Source organism: Lissotriton helveticus, chromosome 1_1, assembly GCF_964261635.1.
Source record: "Lissotriton helveticus chromosome 1_1, aLisHel1.1, whole genome shotgun sequence".
Lineage (NCBI taxonomy): Eukaryota > Metazoa > Chordata > Amphibia > Caudata > Salamandridae > Lissotriton > Lissotriton helveticus.
The window spans coordinates 1807123687-1807145106 of NC_136057.1; the positions used below are offsets into that span (position 1 = coordinate 1807123687).

Here is a 21420-nt window from a genome sequence, read left to right on the forward strand (position 1 = left end):
GATTTGCATATGGCTAGGAATAAACTGGGGTGGCATGGTGAGCAAAAGAATGGTGGATTTAACCCAGATCTCTTGACTGGGGTAATTGTTTTGATTATTTCAGCATTCAGTCCATCAATTGTGTGTCTTTTGCTTTCTCACCCTAAGTTTACTGGGTATTCCCAGACGTGGGTCCAGGGCTCACTGTGCCACTGGAACCAGGCTATCCTGGCTGATGAGGGCTGAAAACCTGAAACCGGTCTTAGGATGCAAAAGAATGAGGGATTTAATCCAGATCTCTTGACTGGGGTGATTGTTTTGATTTGTTCAGCATTCCATCTATCAATTGTGTGCCTTTTGCTTTCGTGGCATAAAGAGCATAATGACCCTGCATTGTCACTTCATCCAGCATGGAGTCAGGGTAGGAGAATCACAAAATTCCATGCACTTCAAAGAACCTTCTCAGAAGCTTCTACCACCTTCCAGAAGAAGGGCACAAGGGTAAAAAAATAGGTCCATCCAACTGACTGTTTATGGACCATTGCCATATGGATATTGCCAGACTGCTGCTGCCTGGAAAGACTACTTTGTTGCCTGAAGCCTGACTTGAACCCTCAGAGTCCAGCCCTGCATCATCAACTGCACCCAGGACTACCAGAAGTGACTACATGTGCTAGTTTGCTGGACTCCTGTTCAGAGCCACAGGGACATAAAAGGCTCCCACCATCTTGAACCCACTCCTAGATCCATCCTGAGTGAGTTCTGAACCCTGAAAGGTATCCCACCAGTCCTGGACCCTTCGTTGTGGTGCTTAATTTGCCCAGATGGCTGATTTCCAAAAATGAGGACTTTGACAATGTTTGGTATAAAAGTGCTCTGAGAATCAGGAGAAGACTGGGGCCAAACTATCACCTGTTAACTCTCGTTGTTTCAGTGGTCCTTCACTAAAGGCGTATCTGACCTCATAGAACTGTCTTCGGCTACTACCCTCTGCTTCATCCCACTGGATATTTCCGGCTTCCGTTTTGATGACTAAGGCTAAAGGTAAAAACCTTCCCTGCTGCTTTGTTCTAAGGCCATCCAGCAATGACACTCCCACCGTGAACACTCCTGCAGGCTTGCTCACTCCTACAGCCTTGCCCCACTGAATGTCTACCTTCTCAGACATTTTTCTTCAAGAATATTTCTAAATACGAAGACAAGCGCTGTCTGGGCTCAATCCACTTCTTGTATCCGAACCGTGTTCCATCGCGGTCAGCCTTAACTTTCGACTTTGAGACAGTCTTGCACATATAGATATCTGTGATTGGAACTTAGATTTTTAAGCTCTACATTTCATTAAAAACATTAAAAATTCATAACGCATGTTATGCTGATTAGATTTTTGGAATTTTGGTGTCAAATAATTTATTAAAATGTACTATATTTTTCTACATTGAGCTGTGATTTTTCGTGTGTTGTGTGTTCACTTTATTACTGTTTGTGTGCTACATAAATACTTTATACATTGCCACTAAGTTAAGTCTGACTGCCTTTTGTGCCAAGCTACCCAGAGTAAAGCACTGGCTAGTTAAGTGACTTTTTGTGCTTCATTCTACAAAGGATTGTGGTTGTTGCTTGACTAGGACTTACACTTCAGTCAACCAACAACCACATTTCTCATATAGTCCATATAAGCAAGATAAAGACAAAGCTTCGAAAGCATAAACAATTACTTCGAATCAAAAAGAAAGGCTGCAAAATCATCGAGCAAAACTAAAAGAAAGTCACCAAGAGAAAAGTAAGTAATTCAAAAGTCAATAGTAAGCACAAGCAATTTAGAAAGGCATGACAAGCTGAAAATATTCTATGTTTTTCCTTCTGCCCATAGATAGACAACAAAGAACCAAAAACCACACCAGGGATGAAAACCTCCTGCAAACCAAAAATACCATCCAGAAATTTTTGATGACAAAGGAACAAGAAATAAATCACGAGGTAACATTTTAACATCAAAAACACATGTACAATATTAGCAAGTTATATCAAATAATAGCAAGTTTCTTATTACAGAAACCGAACTAACAAAAAACAATTTCTTTTACTTTCAACATTGTAAATGCATCATTTGTTACTTAACAGTTAACCTTATATTTTTTTTTCTTAGCAGGACCAATTACAGAGAAGAGAACAAACCGCAATACTATTACATTTAAATGATATATTCTTGCTGCTTCTTTTACAAATCATTGAAAACTGGAAAGTGCAAAGCAAGCCAGCTTCATCAAATCAAAACATGGCATAGACTGTTAAAGTATGGTGGTTACATTTATTGTAAGGAGAGAATAACTGTGCCCAGGAGCCATTGGATATGTGCTTAGTATTTTTCACCCCTTTACAAAGGCAGAGCGGTTTCTCTTGGTTGCACAGTAATAAGAACCATAGACCATAACCACTCTGCCTCTGCAATGGAGAGTGAAGTTAGGGAAAGTATTTAACAAATAAAGAAACTTGTGGCTACCTTCATTGAACCCTATGGCTCAGTTCTGACAGAAGAATCCCAGAACATCATCATGCATGTTGCCAGCAGTATGGCCACAATGCCAAGTATTATAAATGTGGTATAAAGACAAAAAGGGGCAAGTAATCCCCAAAGGGTAACTCCTCAGACCTATCCTGACATTAATATTTCCCCAGAACACAATGTTTCTTTTTCTAGCAAATATTTTCTAATCTATGATAACAAGAACCCTCTAAACTGAATACTAATCTTTAGTGCAGTACATAACACAGTAAGCCTGAAGAATAGTGAGATTTGGATGATGGATAGAACTTATTAAAATCAACCCATTCACCCAAATGTGTACTACTAATGCAAACATTAATATCAATAACATCCCATTAGTTTATGGTTTACTGAATGTTTAACAGTTGTAAAATCCAAAATGGTAAAGATAAGTCCTAGGAAAACAATAATTGACTTTGAATGACATATTACTGAAGTATATCTTAACACACAAATTCAGAGATGTTTCTTTCACTTTTCCCAGCCATAGTGGTGAAAAATTTAAAAAGCATCCTTAGCTGAAGATTACATGTCAAAAAGTAAACTGCAATATCAAATAAAAAACACTAACAGCATTGTGTATTTTACCTCCTGAGTTGTGTGGATGACTTCTACACTTCAATTATACAATCAGAATATTTGTCACAAAACAAGGAAAAATTAGCTCCACTTCTAAATCACTTCTAAGATAAATGGATTGCCCATCTAAGCAGGTGGAGTCACAGGTGGAAACCACATTTTCCTATTAAGTGGTGGGACTGTTATTAAAACTGCTTTGAAGGAAGTGAATAAACAAAGGGGCTTATTGCGATGCGGTTTGAAGGCCTTCTAATGGCATTTGCTCCGTCCGAGTCAGATCAGGAACGTGTCTTTCCGACTGAATCGGAAAGGTTTTCTACCGACCGATTACGAATTTAGAATGACCGAGCAGTACGGAGCAGGCTCGAATGTCTCTATGGCACGCATTTCTGAAGGACCAATTGCGATGTTGGATTTGGACAGCATTCCAGAATAGTGCAGTCGGAATCAGAATTTGGGGGCTTGTAGCGGGCCCCCCTGTACCCAGAGCCTTCCCAATCAGGCCCATGGGATTGCCCATGGTCCCCCCTTACCAGCCATGCACAGTGTGGCAGGCACCAGGTGGTGTCCATCACAGGGTGCCCGATTTCCCCCAGCCACCCCTTTCTTCAATGGGAGCCTATGCATTCGGTCAAAACATAGGCTCCCAATGAAGTCAAAGGGAGACCGACTGAATAGGATCTGGAAGCACCCAGATGCGTCGTAATCAGTTGGTCCGACTCTCCCAATCTGAGTCAGTTGGAAACCCTTCCCAAACCGATTCTGCCTGAATGATTTCCAAACCACATCATATTCGGGCCCTAATAATGCCATAGAAGGTTGGCATAATTAATTCAACAACTCAATAGGAAAAAACTCATCACCACCTGTATCATTTCCTGGAAATTTTGAAAAAAATAGATTCAGAAAGATTATTGACAAATATTCATTAATTTCCATTAATGGGAGCTTCAGACTCCTTCAACTATATTGAATAAATTTTACACTACTACCTTCTACACAAATAGCTCTCCTGTTTTGACCATATAAACAAATTATTTGGCATTCTTTTTTCAAATTATTTTTGGGAAAATGCTAAAATTATCTTAGTCCCTATTTGTAGTAACTTCAACTCTTGATGATATTTTGTGAAACCTCTCACCAAGAGTCTCAAGTAGTCCAACTATCCAAAGAGATGAACACAACAGGGGGAGAGGGGAGGGGAGTTGGCCTAACGGCTAGGGCAGTCAACCTTGAATCTGGGGAAATGGGTTTGAGTCTCGGCAATGACGCTGATCATCCTATGATTCTGGGCGAATCACTTAATCTCCCCATGCCTAACAAAAATGAATGTGTCGGCTTGTAATGCAACTGGTGCTATGTAAGGTGCTCTGGTACCTAATTCGGGTCAAGTTCATGCTATATAAAACTCATGTGCTATTCTTCACCAAACCTCTGAAAAGGTAATCCAAAAAGCAAAAAAAATATTTTTTTATAACATTTGTATTTCCCAAAATAAAATAAATAGAAAAAAAAGCAAACCAATAAAAAATTCCTGAATTTTTTCTTCAAAGGAGTTATCTTCCTCTTCCAAAATGGAAAACCAATAAAAAACACAACACAAAGAAATGTAAATGTTGCTTTTAATTAAAATAGTTTTAGAAAGGTTTTAGACATGATTTGTTAACACTTCCACTCACCAGAAGAATAGGTCCGACACTTACTCGGGTGGGATAAAAGTGATATTTATTCATACAATCTTGTGCTTAGAGGTAAGATCTCCAGTTCTTGAAATGCTCAGGCAGACGCAATTCAGCCAAGATAGCTCTCTTCAGTGCCGGTTTCACATATGCAAGATGTTACACCTGGGAGCCTATTTGAAATTTCAGGTGTCCACTCCTATTGGATTATGTTCTAGGATCCTCATTCGCTATAAATTCACTCCGTGCACTGCCCCAAACGCTACTCTACATTGGTCTTTGACTCCAGCTGCTAGTGCCCCTTAAGTAATAAGGCACTTGTTCACCCAGTGGTGCCCCAATCCTGTTGGCCATAGTGGTCAAATCCGCTGCGGCTACCTGTTTAGGGGAGTGTGATGGTGAGTCCACTTGCATGCCCCTTCACGCAGTGATACTGCTTCCTCTCTCCCCACACAGAAATAATATATATTTTATCACCTTCTACATGTGTTTTTTACTTTTATGTTAACAATCTTTAACTCTAAGGGGCCAATTCCAATGAGGTCAGAAACGGCCCTGACCATCGGTCGGAGCCATCCGACCACATCGGAATCAGCTGTTTGGATTCCTTTCTGACTGACCCAGTTTGATGGGGTCAGTCAGAAAGGAATCCCAAATAGGATTTCTGAATGGCTTACGACGTGCTCGGAGAGCCCGGCTGCCATTCGGAAAACCTCCATCAATCCCTCGGGCAACTCTTTCCAGCCAAGGGATTACGATGCAGGATTTCCACAGCCTTTCTGTGCTGGCCTTTCCAACACAGAAAGGCTGTGGGAATTCCACTTTTGGGGCCCCCAGCAAGGCCGCCATGGGTACAAGGCCTCCAGATAGCAGCCTAGAGGTTACCTACGATGCCTTCCTGTTGATCCATGTACCCTGTGCCAGGCACCTTGAGGCACCTGCCACAGGGTGCAAGGTTGAACTGCACCTCTGCTCTTTACAATGAGAGCATGCATTCCATTCAGGATACATGCTCCCATTGTAAAGAATAGGTTTGCAAACAAACAGTGTTCGGTTGCATCCTAATTACTGGTCTGGAACCGAGGACAGTAGGTCATTCCATTCCAGTTCACAACTGATGTCGACAGACTCCGGTCCGTCCGACATTGGAAGCTGGCCCTAAATTGTTTACAGTATTTTTTTTATTAATTATTACTCCTGTGTCTCAGTTGATGTCTGACTATTGATACACTTCTGCACCCATCAGGATAGGCATACCACTTGCATCCCTCTCCTAAACTTTATTGGGATATTTTTTGATTAATTTGCAATAATTGTTTTAAAATTATTTACGTTATTATTAAACTGTTTACAATTTAATACTCAAGGATCACAGTTGACATTTGTGTATTAATTCATTTCAATAAGCCTACATCCCGCTCCTAAAACTTTATTTTTATATTTTTAAACAATTTAAAATATTAATTTTAAAATTATTAAGATTAATATTTAATGGATTGCACACTTAATACTTAAGTATCACAATTCATGCATTAGTATGCATACATGTCCCCATCCATTACCCCCTTATCACTAGCACCCCAAACCTAAAACTATATTGTGATATTTTCAAAATAATTTGCAGTACTGATTTTTCCATTATTTAAATTGTCATTAAATCGATTACAAAGGTAATACTTGAGTATCACAGTTGAAACCAAGTATTAATACACGTCACATGTTTTTTTATTTTATTTATTTTACTATTTATTATTTGAATTTATAATGCGCAACAGCTACCCGAAGAGGGTATTTCCGGCGCAGAAGCAGATCCGAGACATAGATGAAAACATGCTGGCAGGATCTAACGGAAGAGGCTAAACCAGATGCGTATTACTCCCTATTTATCATAAAACTCACCAAAAAGTACGTCTGGTCAATATAAAGAGAAAGCAGAAAAAATGCACAGTTCAAAAATAGTTGTATATGTGTGTATATGTGTTTAGTGTGTAGTATTATTATCGGAAGAGAGCTTCTTTAAAGATGAGAACCCTCACTCACCTGATGATGACATGCTTCATCATTGGTTTCCGTCCTCACACCCGGACCGCAAGGTTTTGTTATGACATTATTTTCCATGTGATATATATAAAAAAATAATTTATTTAAGTATAAAGTTTAAATATATACACATCAGAGTTAAAAGAAATGCGTAGTAAAGGCATATGTGTGGTAAAGGCACGCGTTGTAAAGACATATACACGGCAAAGACTGTGTGGTAATTGTACTATGTGGTTGTTTCTCACCACAGCTATCCTTTGTTAACCCCTTCCATGCTCATGACGAGCTCAGCTCGTCATGGCATATACCTCTAGGGTGCTCATGACGAGCTGAGCTCGTCATGACCACACCCATTAACATTATGGCCCAGCACAGCAGATGAAGACCTTCAGCATCCATGTGGTTAAACTGCTCATGCTCTCTCCTTTAAACATGGTAAAATTGGCTTACACCTGATTGGCATATTTACTTATAAGTCCCTTGTACAGTGGTATACCATATGCCAAGGCCCTGTAAATTAAACATGACTAGTGGGCCACCCACTTAATTCGCCCTTAAAATGTGTCCCAGGTCTAACATTCCAGACTGAATGCAACTTTAAACTGCAAATTCGACTTGTCAATGTAACCCCCTTGCTAGGCCTTAAAGTCCCCTTTTATTGCATAAAAGTCACCCCTAAGGTTGGCCCAAGGTAGCCTTTAGCAAAAAGAACTATTGATGGACAGAATACAGAACAATGTCATACATTCACCCCAGTACAGAGATCTGGGCCTAAATCCATTGTTGCTTTGCTCACCATGCCATTCCAGTTTGGACCCAGCCATCTGCAAATCAGTCTTGACCCTGTGCCCAATGGTAACAGTCCAGCCCGAACTGCCAGGCCAGGTCCTCCCTGGACTGGAAACAAGCATCCATGCCTAGGACCGTTTTCAGGGTTTCACCCCTCTTCAGCCAGAATAGCTTGATTCCGGTGGCATGGAGAGCACGGGATTCACATCTGAGCATAGCCGTCCCACTCAGGGTGACAAATACAAAAAGAACTATTGATGGACAGAATGCAGAACAATGTCATACATTCACCCCAGTACAGAGATCTGGACATAAATCCATCGTTTTTTTGCTCACCGTGCCATTCCAGTTTGGACCCAGCCATATGCAAATCAGTCTTGACCCTGTGCCCTCCGTCCATCATCCCCTTTGGTTTTGCTTTGTTCGCTCTAAGTTTGCCCTAAGTTGGCAGGGTATGTCCAGACGTGGGTCCCTTGATCACTTTGCCACTGGATTCAAGCTAGCCTTGCTGATGACGGCTGATTAGCCAGAAACCGGTCCCAGGATGCTTGTTTCCAGTTCAGAGAAGACATGGCTTGGCAGCTCGGGCTGGACTGTTCCCATGAGGCACAGGGTCAGACTGATTTGCATATGGCCATGTCTGAACTGGGGTGGCGGAGTGAGCTGAATGATGATGAATTAAACCCAAATCAGTTGACTGGGGGTGAGTGCTTGCATTGTTCAGCATTCCGTCCATCACCCCCTATGGTTTTGCAAGGTAGCCTTTAGGGCAGGGTGCATTGTGATTAAAAGGTTGGACATGCACTTTTACGTTTTACATGTCTTGGTAATGAAAAACTCTTACATTTGTTTTTCACAACTGTGAGGCCTATCTCTCCCATAGGATAACATTGGGTTGCCTTATACATTTAATAAGTGCTAACCTTTGATTAGGAGCAAGTACGCATTTCATGTTTGGTGCCTGAGAAATAATAATTAAAAATGATCTTTTTTAATGATGTCAGATTTTGAGTTACAAGTTTGAAAATGCCACTTTAAAAAAATTACTTTTATGATTAATGTGATTAACTAATAGAGGAACAGGACAGATGAATATCTCTGTTTTATTTATCATTCCAGTTACCCCCGACGAACGGCTATACAGCTCGTAATGCATTGGGTTCAAAAGGATGGGCTAACCCAGAACGAATAAGGCCTGGATGGGCATGTTTTTGCCATTTGAAAATAATGTGAATTATCACTACCCCTGAAGTGAATGAAATATACGATATGGATTTTTGGATCACAATGATTGAATACATTTGGTTTATACATGGATTACATGAAGAACTTTTGGTTTATTGTGAATAGCATAGTTCTTGTTCCAGACAGTATGACTGAGTGGCACGAGAACATGTACCACCTAATGTGTAAGGTACATTAGTGGACTTTGGGACAGACCAAGTTCAGATTGCACGCTACAGCACAACTAGGAGTGAGTAAAAAAGCCTTCAAATTCCAAAACAGGAGTGCATTCTATCATTTTGCTTCATGTTTATCACTTTTAGATAGTTGGCAATTTCCCGCCCTAAACTATTTGAAACCTGCAGCCTCTCCTGGGTCACATGCCTGGGTGTAGTTGGCAGTTATACTTTATTCCTCCCAGACAGCCACACAATAGAGGGATTAGATTCTCCTGGATGGCCATATACTGACAGGATGGGGAAGAGCTGGGCACAACCCCACTTCCAACTGAATAGGCTGTCCTCTTCCTTCACATAAAGCTTTTCCACCCCTACATTGTTCTTGTAGGCAGCTTTGGCCCAGGGCAAGGGAGTCAGGAAAGTTCAAGCACTTCAAAGGGAATTCCTTAGAATCACCTCCTACTTCAAAGAAGGCATCATGTATAAAAAAAAGGGGACCCTCAGACCCCCTCTTCAGCACACCACTGGACCTGTGGAAGACTCCGAAGGACTTCTGCACTGCTCTGAAAAAATGACTGCTACTCTGTTGCCCTGCGTGAAAGGCTGGACCTGTATCGTCAACCCAGAACCACCAGAGTGACTTCAAGGGCCAGTTGGCTATCCTCCGGATCAGATCCTCATGGCCATAACAGGCTCCAACAATCTTGAACCAAGCACCTAGACTCTGCCTGCTGTGAATCCTGTCCCCCTTAACTGGTGCCACCCCAGTCCAGGACCCTTGGAATTGGGCCTGAAGGTGTTCTACCAAACCATTTGTGGTTTCAGCAGAACCAACATAGTGTGATGAATCGCCTGCCAAGACGCTGCATGGGAACCACTGCGTAATGCATTTCTGATACCTTTCCAAGCACTGACCTCTCACCGCCACTGCAGCTCCCCCTGAACTGCCTCTGAGTGACACATCTCCACACAAGAACCTTGTATCCCCTCTGCTGCATGAGGCATCCTCAACACAGGACTTTACATTGCTCCACAACCAGAATTTAAATTACTTTTGTCAAGTGGGCCTTACTTGGTCCCTGTATCTTGACCATACTCGATTGTAGTTGTCCAAAACGTGTGACTTTGTCCTGGTCCGGTGCAACCAGATAATCACAGTTGGCCCTTTGAACCTCTAGGCACCGTTTTACCTAAAACTTTGAAATTGCATATATCTGGTTCCACTCATTGGATTTTTGTTCTTTTGGTGTCAAATAATTTATAACAATATACACTATTTTTCTAAATTGTTATGTGAGTTGTCTTGTTTTGTATTCTCACTTTATTGCTGTATAAGTGCAGCATAAAAATTTTACACATAGCCTCAAAGTTAACCCTGACTGATTTTGTGGCAAGCTACCAGAGGGTTAATCACAGATTAATTTAGTGAATGTTACAGTTCACCCTGATGGGATTGTGGCTATTGCTTAAATAGGGGTCACTTCCTCCCCCTTCAAACAACAACCTAATTTCTCACAGAAACATGTGCTAAAATGCCTCTGACCAAACCAAAGATTTCATACAAGGCGTTTTAATCTCTTTAAAATCAATCCTTTGCTCTTAGTTCCATGGCATTCTTTGTATTGCTAGCATATGCTACAAAAAATAGAAAAAGATCAAAGCAAACATATTGCTGCCTAAACATGGCATAATATTTGCATGTTCTTGTAAAAGATAAGTGTGGTTACTTTCTAGCAGGCGTTGGTATTAATAAATATTAATAAAACATTTCCCTGCTTGTCTCACTATTTTGTTTACTTCCAAAAGAGAGCCCATAACTCTCTCTACTTCTTCTCCACCCGACAAAAAAGTATTTACTTTTCTTAAGGGGTCCATGATCTTCTTCTTTTGGGGGGGGGGGACTTTTTGTATTTCCCAAGGGCATCCTTTCCTCATTCTTCTTATTGCAGGGCCGTCCTCTATCACCCACCTGCTGGCTAGCACCCAACTCATAGGAGGAAGCCCGCAGTGGGCACAAAATGACTGCTAGAGTTTTCTGCAACCCCCGCAATTAGCACGATTATGCATTCTCTTTTGCCAATGGTGATATGTATTGTTCTGAAGCAGGACTATCTTACAGTGCTTTGTTTCTATCTCAGTTGCACACAAACTCCTCACCATTTGTTTTCCACCACTAACTTCTACCAGGAGCCTGCCTCCTTTGAGCAGCTAGTTCTTAATAAGAAACATAGCACAATCAGAAGCATACTCTCTAGAATATTTCCAGTTAAACTCTAGCCTTTCTTTATGTACCTGCACACATTGACCAGCAAGAGCTAAAGCTCACTACTGTATGCCTTGCCATAGCAGGGTGTTGGCTATCATCAGACAGATGGGCTTCACCTAACACCTAACGCCTAAAATATTCAGTGGGAATTATATTTCAAATGTAACATTCAAATCAAATGCTGTCCAGAATTCTCCATTTAAAGTCACTGTGTTCACTTAAAATGCCTTACAAAAAAACAACTAAAGTTGGCACCTGTTTCACTTATTGCTCTCTTTGTGTCAAGGTAGAGTCCAGGAAGAAATTGATCGGGTTATCGGAAGAGAGAGGCAGCCTACGATGGATGACCGGGCCAACATGCCCTACACTAATGCTGTGATCCATGAAATTCAACGCTATGCTGATATTCTTCCCCTCTCTGCACCTCACATGTCATCAAGGGACACAGAGGTGAATGGCTTCTTCATTTCAAAGGTAAATTATGTGATAAATGTATACCTACAAACTCTTCTTAAGAAAGTTCAGTGCTCTTCAGAGAGCCCCAACGAAAGGACAGTCATCTATTTTAATGGTAGATCAAAAGACAAAAATAGCCATTGATACTCTTTGTTGCTCATTAGTAGGATACGAAAACTATCTGCCAACGCCACTATCAAATGATTGTGTGTGCCCTTCCTTAAAACCTAGCTAAACAATGCCATTATGTTTTAGCCCTTCTCTGTTCAAACCCAAATTGGAATGAAAACTTCCTACTTCTTTCTTACCCAATCTTCTACAATTGCTCATGTCTGGACCTATAGATGCTTTAGACAATCCTAAGAAGTGATCCTCTCTAAGTGCTAGATCAGTAGCAAAACATGAACCCAAAGTACCATCTTTGTATATGGAAGAGAACTTGATATTTGTGTCTCTCTAAAATACGTGAGCCCGGATGGAGGAGAGTATTTTTCCACCATCAAATGGTGCATCTTCCATCAAGTACATTAGCCACCCTATTCTGGATGTACCAAAAACAAACACAAACTCAAAACGTTGCCGCCATAACGTTCACTTGTGTTCAATGCTAACAGTGCCATAGATGGTGCCGGTAGAGTTGTGATATATATAAGAGCAGATTCGCTACCACTAATAGAGCTAGAACTGATGGAAGCCATCGTGGTATTGTGGTGGGTTTTAACATAAAAGATTTGCAAAACTGCCTTAGCATGTATGAGGCAAGATATGTGGGCTTTCACAATGTACCAGAAATCTGAGGTACATGTTCTGGATCCACATTAAGGGGTTGAGGTTTCCCTTTCAAAGTAACCCCTCTCATAAGAGAGGCAGTTGTTTTGGTGGAGAAATATTCATCTTGACCAATACCTCTATACGTGGCAAATCTTCAACTGAATGCACCATTACTTTCTACAACTGTTGCATCCGTCAACTTAAATCTCCATTTAAAAAAATCTTTTTATACAGTTCAAGGGTGTATAATGCATAAGACCTACAACCCTGATCTGGTAATATAACGTTCTTATTAATGCCTTCATTGCATTACAAATGGACTTCACACCTTTTAGTGAAAAACCTCACATTAAAAAAAAGCTTTACAATCTTCTATCCCTCTTATTTGCTTTTTTCATTAAATAATATTCTTATATTTCTAATTAATTCAATGCATTAGATTTCTTTAAACTTTAATCTTATTCAATATTTTTCACTTTGTAACATACATGGATAGTACTAAATTCATTGCATTTCAGATTTCGATCACACGCTGCTCAGTGATAAATCTATTAACATTTACAACAAAGGAAATTTGGGGAAAGTTAAATAGATATTCTTCAAAAGTATTCCGAAACACACTTTTCCAGTTGTTTTCTTAACCTTTGTTTCTTCATGTCTGACATGAGAAAAAAGTGTTTGAACCCTAAGGCTTTCCCTTTTGCTAACGGCCTAGGGTATACTTTCTCTATAATTCCCTTAGTCTTTCTATTATTTAATTTGTAGCGGCCAAAGAAAGCAAAAATGTTTCTGTATTATTTGAGAACCTGAAAACTCAATGTTCGAATGCATTTCATTCAGAGAGTTTCACAATGTGCTAATTCATTCCTGCAGTACTCTTATCTTAAATTGTCATAGGATTATTTTTTCCTGAAATTCTCCCCACATAAAGGGCACACTTTAACTACATTCATAGTTAAAAATGTATGCAATCAGTTGCTAAGCAGCTACCTCAAGCACACCTTTCAGCCCCTGTTGTAGTATCTTTCTCAAGATAGGAAGGGCTACTTTCTCAGCTCATGCCTATTTTCATGTTAATGGTTCATAGGGCTGACATAAAAGTATACCACCAAAGTCACTGTTGTGCAAAGGACAGTATATTCTGTTACAAATGTATATGGAAAGTACCTTTACTTTAGGAGAACGTTTGTGCCACTTCTATTGCAACGTAATTTTAACAGTTTCAGTTTCAATGTCAACGCATCAAATCATCACACAAAAGTAAACTGATCTATGACATCTATTAAGGTATATAACATAGGATTTTTATGCTTTTCAATTTGATTACTTAATCTCATTGTCAGTTCTCAAATTTGATTAGCAAATCTATATGAATACATATAATCATTTGTAAGCACAGTGTATTCATCGCTGGACTCAGGACAAGTTTTTCAACTTAAGTGCACACAAAAAATCCTCATATCTGTTAAATCATCTAGGTATCAGCTTTCGAAATCTATGAAATAGTATGACTCAAGTTTTTTTTCTACTTGATCCCTTTCTTAACACTTTTAACTGTTTTCAGAACTATGTCCATTGCAAACAAGTGTCACTATGGTAGTTTTCTTAAAGAGTCTGGACACAGAACACATAGCATGGTAGGGGCATATTTACAAGGGCTTATTGCCACCAGAACATCAGTTTTTGTGACGTTCTGGTGGCAATAAGCCCTTCGACCTTATTTACTAGGCGGTGTTAAGCCACTTAATGTGGCTTAAAGCCGCCTGGTGAACAAGGCCCCCTTTCATGCATCTCTTAGCGTGCAAGGGGCGAGCAATCGGTGTTGCAGTGGACTTTCCACCGCGATACCCATTGCTTTATGACACTGCCCCCTATTTATAAAGGTGGCGTAAATATGGGGCAGGAAAACCTGGTCTTAACCTAGCAAAACAAGGAGAAATACTTAATTTCTACTAGTTTTTGCTGTTTCTGTGTGTGCCGCATTCTGCAGCACACATGGAAACAGCAAATCGACTAGTGATTGTTCATGTGCAGAAAGGTTTGCAAATAGGTGAGCAGTGAAGCTGAAGCTGCAAAATATGTACATAGTTCATAGTAGAAGAGTGCAAGTCAGCATGGTAAATTAAAGATGTGGGACTCTTGGAATAGGTCTAGGGAAATAATAAGGAGAACAACACAGAGTTCATATTTGGAGATCCAATGAGCTGGTGAGTGTGGAGGGGCCAAGAGAGCAGCAATAGTACATTGGCATAGTGTCTGATGGACCACATATGATTGCAACTTGAAAACTAGAGGACAAATCTATAGGTCTGGACGGTGAGCTCCGCTCTGCGCGCTGAGTTTGCAGAGTTTTCTGAACTCCATGTTACGTGGAGCTCGTGGAGTTCTGAAAAACTTCCCTCCACATTCCAGAGCAGAGATTTTTTCCGCGCGATTGCATTCATCAACGTCATGTTGGCAAGCACAAGTGATGAAAATCCACCTCCGGTGAAATTTTTTCTCATTTGTGATTGTCAACATCAAGTTGGCGAGCGCGTTCATTGAAAATAAACCTCCCGGTGAGATTTCTCAATGTGGGCTGTCAGATTTCTCATTGCGAGAGGTCGCGTATGCTCGCGACCGCTCTCGATGAGAAACCATCCGTCCGCGTTGAGAAAGCTGCAAAAAGGAAGCAGCGCTTGCTTGCGCTGTGCATGGTGCCGTTCGCAATGATTGCACAGTGCAGAAACGCACCTGGCACTGTAAATCATTGTGAATGGCATTTATCTAAAGAAACTCCGCCACTTGTGGAGCTCAGCGTAGCACGGTGGAGTTCCACGGAAATCCGTAAACTCTGCCCAGACTTACAAATCAATAAGATGAAGGGGTCACATGTGCAGGGTTATGGATCAACCTCAAATATAGATCATATACAGAGCAGGAAGAAATATGAGGGTCCACATATATCAAAGTCCCCTCTGGAGCACGCAGAGTTAAGACAGTTTCTCTTGGAGCCACCAAAACATAAGTAGAGAAGTGCAAGGAGGGTGATGGGCCAAACACAGTGGACTATAAAAAACTCACATACGCGATAGAACAAAATGGTTTCCCTACATTCCATTTATCAAAGTCAGTGAGTTCCCCTTTTCTCCTAACTGTAAAAGACATAAAAGGTATCATGAGTGAGAAAATATGTGACATTTTGCCAAGGAATCATGCCACATGGCCCCCTTGTCACATGGCCACCTCTCCTTTAGAATGTATATGGTCCTGGGGATGGGGTCCACAGGGCCTTAATAGGTTTAGGTAGAGGGGGCCACATGTGTGACCACACACCAGGCACTGTGGCCAGCCTACTGCCATGCATGACCAAGCAACATGCAATGCATGGGGCTGGCTGCATGTGAGGGTTGACAGAAAGCCCTGCAACAAACCCCCCCTCCATGCATGGCCAGAGAGCCTGAGAGGAGGGGGATGGATTAATGTTTGGTAATTAAATATTACTTTATTTAAACATACCCGAGGAATTCACACAAAAACAAAGGCTAAAGAAATGTTTTAGTTAGGTGAAAAGTTCAGTTTTAAACTCTAAAAACCACTACAATTTACCAGTTATAGTTACAGTTAACTCAAGTAACTATAATTCATGCCTGTAACGCGTGCCCTCACCAAGCACTGGTAATTAACCTACGCCCTTCCCTACACTCATGACATTTTCTTTGACATCATTGATGATATCACTGTGCATGGTGGAGGCACGTGTTATAGTTACCTTAGGGTTCAAGTTATAGTTACTTGAGGTAACTCTAACTATAACTGGTGATATATATATATATATATATTTTTTTTTTTCACTGAAAAAACCATAGGTTTCACACCAGTTATAGTTAGCTGGACATTTTACTCATACAAAACCATTGAAATTCCCCCGTTATAGTTAGTTGTACTCACTATAACTCGCGCGCCCGCAATCCACTGCTGATGATGTCACATATTACATCATTCATGACAAGGTCAGTGACAACGCTGATGACATCACTGATGACATCTCAAATGACATCACTGATGACATCACTGATGACATCATCCATGTGACAATGAAATACACCTCATTACACACTACTATAATATTTTTCACTCACTTTAAAATAGAAAGTGCCCTATTTCAAACCATTGACACATCAATAGTATTTTCTAAACATCCACTCAGTGAATCATAGATCTATACGCACATCTAATCACTTACCTATAGATTCAGTGTTATATGCAGTGAATAATTAACAGAACACTAACAAATATACTTTTACGCCTATTTCAACATTACACACCAGCACACATTGTATTCACTTATAAAGACATCTTATTGACTTATGCAAACAATGGATCATACTTACATTTACTCACCTACACACTTCTACAAAGACCACTTCATCTATTCATCACAACACTTGCAGCCTGATTCATGTACAATCCGTTTTGCGTGTCCCTAATAGCGAATCATAGCGACTCGCTATTGAGGACACGCAAAACGGCATTCATGTAGGAATTGCTAATAAAATAGCGATTCCTACATGTTCTTTATTTGCGAGTAGCAATTTGCTACTCGCAAATACTCCCCATTCAATCCTATGGGCCAAGAGGCCCATAGGAAGTATCCCTTATTTGCGAGTAGCAATTTGCTACTCGCAAATAAGATAGCGATGGAAAGGGTGCCAGGGGTGTCCAAAGGACGCCCTGTAGCACCCCTAAAATGCACATTTGGACAGGTGTTGCGCACACACATGTCCAAAGGACATGTGTGTGTGCAACATGCAACTTAGAAAAATGCTTTTAAAAGCATTTTTCTGAGTTTCTGCTATTTACCGACAGGTCTGACCTCTCGGTAAATAGCGGCCCCAAAAGTGCTAAATCGCAATTTCAGGATGTGTCATGAATAGCATTTGAGGAATCTCTATTAGAGATTCCTTAAATGCCATTCCACGCAAATATGCGAATTCTTACATAGCGATTTTTGCATTTGGTATCATGAATACCAAATGCAAGAATCACACTCGCAAAGGGCCAGATTCTCAGAATCTGGTCCTTTTGCGAGCGCTATTGCCTACATGAATCAGGCTGCTAGTGTGTTATAAAATGACTATTAGAAATATTCAGTTCTCCATACAGTGACTCATACAATCACTAAGTCTTAGGCTCACTTAATTAGATATAACTGTAACATACACTGCTTTTTTATGCAAATGTAATGGAGATATACTATTGAGAGACATATTTAATCACCACCATACACATATACACTCACTGAAACAAGTGTTATAACATGTAGTCTTAACCTCATTTACCTACTGAATCAACTATTCACACATTTTTAGGCAATTACATACCCCCCACCAAACCACATAAACATTCATTTACCCATACAAATACTCAGTTAAAAAGCCAATAACAAATATAGTCTTTAATATACCAATTAGGTCAAAGCAATAAAGACTTTAACACAGTTAAATAACTACATATTATATATAGTGAGACTCTACAAATTAGTCAAGGAAACAATCAATGAAACTGTTACTAAATCCATCATTCACACATTTATATTTATATATCCACTCATTCTTCAATGCAAAGTAGTGTATTTATAATACTTATTTAAATATCAAAGCAAACCACATGCACTGGATGATGTCATCAGTGATGTCATCAGTGATGTAATTTGAGATGTCATCAGTGATGTCATCAGTGATGTCACTGGCCATGTCATGAATGATGTAATATGTGACATCATCAGCAGTGGATTGCGGGCGCGCGAGTTATAGTGAGTACAACTAACTATATCGGGGGAATTTCAATGGTTTTGTATGAGTAAAATGTCCAGCTAACTATAACAGTTTTGAAACCTATGGTTTTTTCAGTGAATTTCGAAGGTTTTTAAATGCTAATTCCTAACTATTACGAGTGTGAAACCTATGGGGCCTCATTTACGAGCCCCTTGCGCCTCTGGAACGTCACTTTTTGTGATGTTCCAGTGGCGCAGAAGACTGAGTGATATTCATCAGGCAGGACTACGCCACTTTTTGTGGCGTAATCCTGCCTGATAAATATCAGCCCCTTTAACGCAGTCTCCTGCATTAAAGGGGCGTGCAATGGGTGTTGCTGGGGGCGTTCCCAGCAGCATCCATGGACTTGAGTAATTTATAGCATCCTCAAAGTCAGTCTTTCAAAAATTCCAAAGTATAGGACATGATAATCCAAATCCAAATGTTTCTCAAGAAAAGTCTTAAACCGTGTCCGTGGGTCATATCTGCCCAAACGCCGATATTCCGAACGATTGAAAATGACTTTTCTTGAGAAACTTTTGGATTTGGATTAATATGTCCTATACTTTGGAATTTTTGAAAGACTGACTTTGAGGATGCTATAAATTACTCAAGTCTGCCCGAATTGTGTGGGTAAAATTGATATCTAGTCACTTTGAATAAGAATGTACTTACGACTCGTCTAACATTTGGAAGAAATATCTAGTTATATGACAACAGGATACCGACATAACTTGAAGAAAATAGGAACGTCCTGAAGAAGTTCTGTTGTACAGAACGAAACGTGTCGGCTGGCTGTGGTACATAAACTTAAGGAAAATAAAAGCATTTGAATATACACCAAGGTTCAGTGCTACAATAAGGACTCTAAGTGATATGATTTGATTGGACTTGTTGCGCAAGTGGTGCTGTGCCAAACTTTGGAATATTCTCCACTACTCTCTACTACTCACTGTCTACTACTCCACTACTCTCTAATACTCACTCTCTACTACTCATTCTCTACTACTCTACTACTCTCTACTACCCTCTCTCTACTACTCACTCCCTACTACTCACTATCTACTACTCTCTACTACTCACTCTCTACTACTCTCCACTACTCACTCTCTACTACTCTCTCTCTAATACTCACTCTTTACTGTTCACTCTCTACTACTCTCTACTAATCACTCTCTACTTCTCACTCTCTACTACTCTCTACTACTCACTCGTTACTACTCGCTCTACTACTCACTCTTTTCTACTCTCTACTATTCTCTCTCTCTGCTACTCACTCTTTACTACTCACTCTCTACTACTCAGTCTCTACTACTCACTGTCTACTACTCTCTACTACTCACTCTTTACTACTCTCTACTACTCACTCTCTACTGCTCTCTACTAATCACTCTACTACTTACTCTCTACTACTCACTCTCTACTACTCTCTACTACTCACTCTACTATTCACGCTACTACTCTCTACTACTCAATCTCTGCTACTCTCTCTACTGCTCTCTACTACTCTCTACTACTCACTCTCTACTCTCTATTACTCACTCTCCACTCTCTATCTCTCTCTACTTCTCTCTACTTCTCTCTCTACTAGTCTCTACCTCTACCTCTCTACCTCTACGGGGAACACCATCCATAATTGCCAGTTTTAACAGGATATTCCGCGTAAACCACAGAATCCCAATCGCAGCCAAGAAGTACCTTTTCTGGGAAAAAAAGCTAGCTTTTCAGATACCAAGCGCCGACGTCCTCAGAGATCTGAAACTAACATTACAACCTTTCGTAGCGTGAATCCAGGGCCAGGCTCTCCTTCTCGCTCAGGGTGTCTCCCAACTGGCTTGAGCCAGCCACCATGTTCCCTGATCACGTGGACCTCCCAGGTCTTTTAATCCTTCTTGACCTATCATCAGCGTTTCACACAGTCAAACATGAAACCCTCCTGAACCTCTGAGAACTTAAATGGGTCTCTCTGGTACTGTCTTAAAATGGTTCAGTTCATTCCTACAAAACAGATCACGAGTCCTAATCAATCATGACTTATTCAATCATACACTGGTCACTATCAGGGTTGCCAAAGGTTCTTCACTTTCACCCACGCTGTTGAATCTTTACGAACCCCAGCCTGAAATCCTCAAACACTATAACATCTCCTACCATATGTATGCTGATGATACGCAATTGTACATTACCTGTCCTTACGACATCAGCACTCTCATTAACATGATGAACAAAACTCAACACTAGTTAACACTTAACCACCTCAAACTTAACACCCTCAAAACTGAATTCCTATTATTCTGACCTCACGACACCACATCTAACATCAAAGACTGTCTCCCACTACTCACCACCTTGAACTGGACCCCACATATTGTTAATTCAGCAAAATCCCTAGAAATAACATTTGACAACAACCACTTCATGATGTATCACATCAGCTCCACAACCAAAGCAGCTAATTTCCATCTCCACATCTTAAGAAAACTAAAGACTTTCCTGCCCAATGCAGGTCTCAAGATGGCTGTTCAAGCTCTTGTGATCTCCAAACTTGACTATGGGAATGCTACCCATGTTGCCTACCGAAAATAAAACTAGCACTGTTGAGGACTACCCTCCATGCTGCTGCACTGCTCATCACAGGTGTAAAGAAAAATGATCTAATCACCCCAGCCCTCCACTCTGACCTGGCTACCTTATGAATCTGGGATCCACCTAAAAATAGCATGCAAGACATACAAAGCCATCCCCCACAATACTCCTCGCTACCTGGCTCAGAAACTGGTGCTATCCGGAAGGAATAGAACTTCTCTTAGTACATGCTACCTACTGATGAAACCCCCAAAATTTCACAAAAAGAAAACCTATGAGAGATCTTTCTCTTGAATTGCCCCACGGATTTGGAACTCTCTCCCCCCTGAGATCAGGACCATCACTTCATTTGTTCTTTTGAAAAATGAAGTAAAAATGAGACTACTGAATAATCTCCTTCCTATCTGAGGCGACTATCCATGCCAAAATGATTTCTTTGCTGGTGTTTTCACTATGTCTCTTTGTATTATCTTTTCATGCTGTATTTTCTATATTTTACTCCTTGTATATTTAATGCTATTTATTAGGTTGT

The 21420-nt window shown here is 40.5% G+C and overlaps 1 protein-coding gene across 1 annotated transcript in view; it reads left to right on the forward strand.

Moving 5' to 3' along the window:
* LOC144753053 (cytochrome P450 2D6-like) overlaps positions 1-21420 on the forward strand; it is a 466095-nt gene that overhangs the window by 271100 nt on the left and 173575 nt on the right. Inside the window, exon 7 of the mRNA XM_078640854.1 lies at positions 11567-11754. Coding sequence (XP_078496980.1) covers positions 11567-11754 — 188 coding nt within the window. The remainder of the gene's footprint in view (positions 1-11566; positions 11755-21420) is intronic.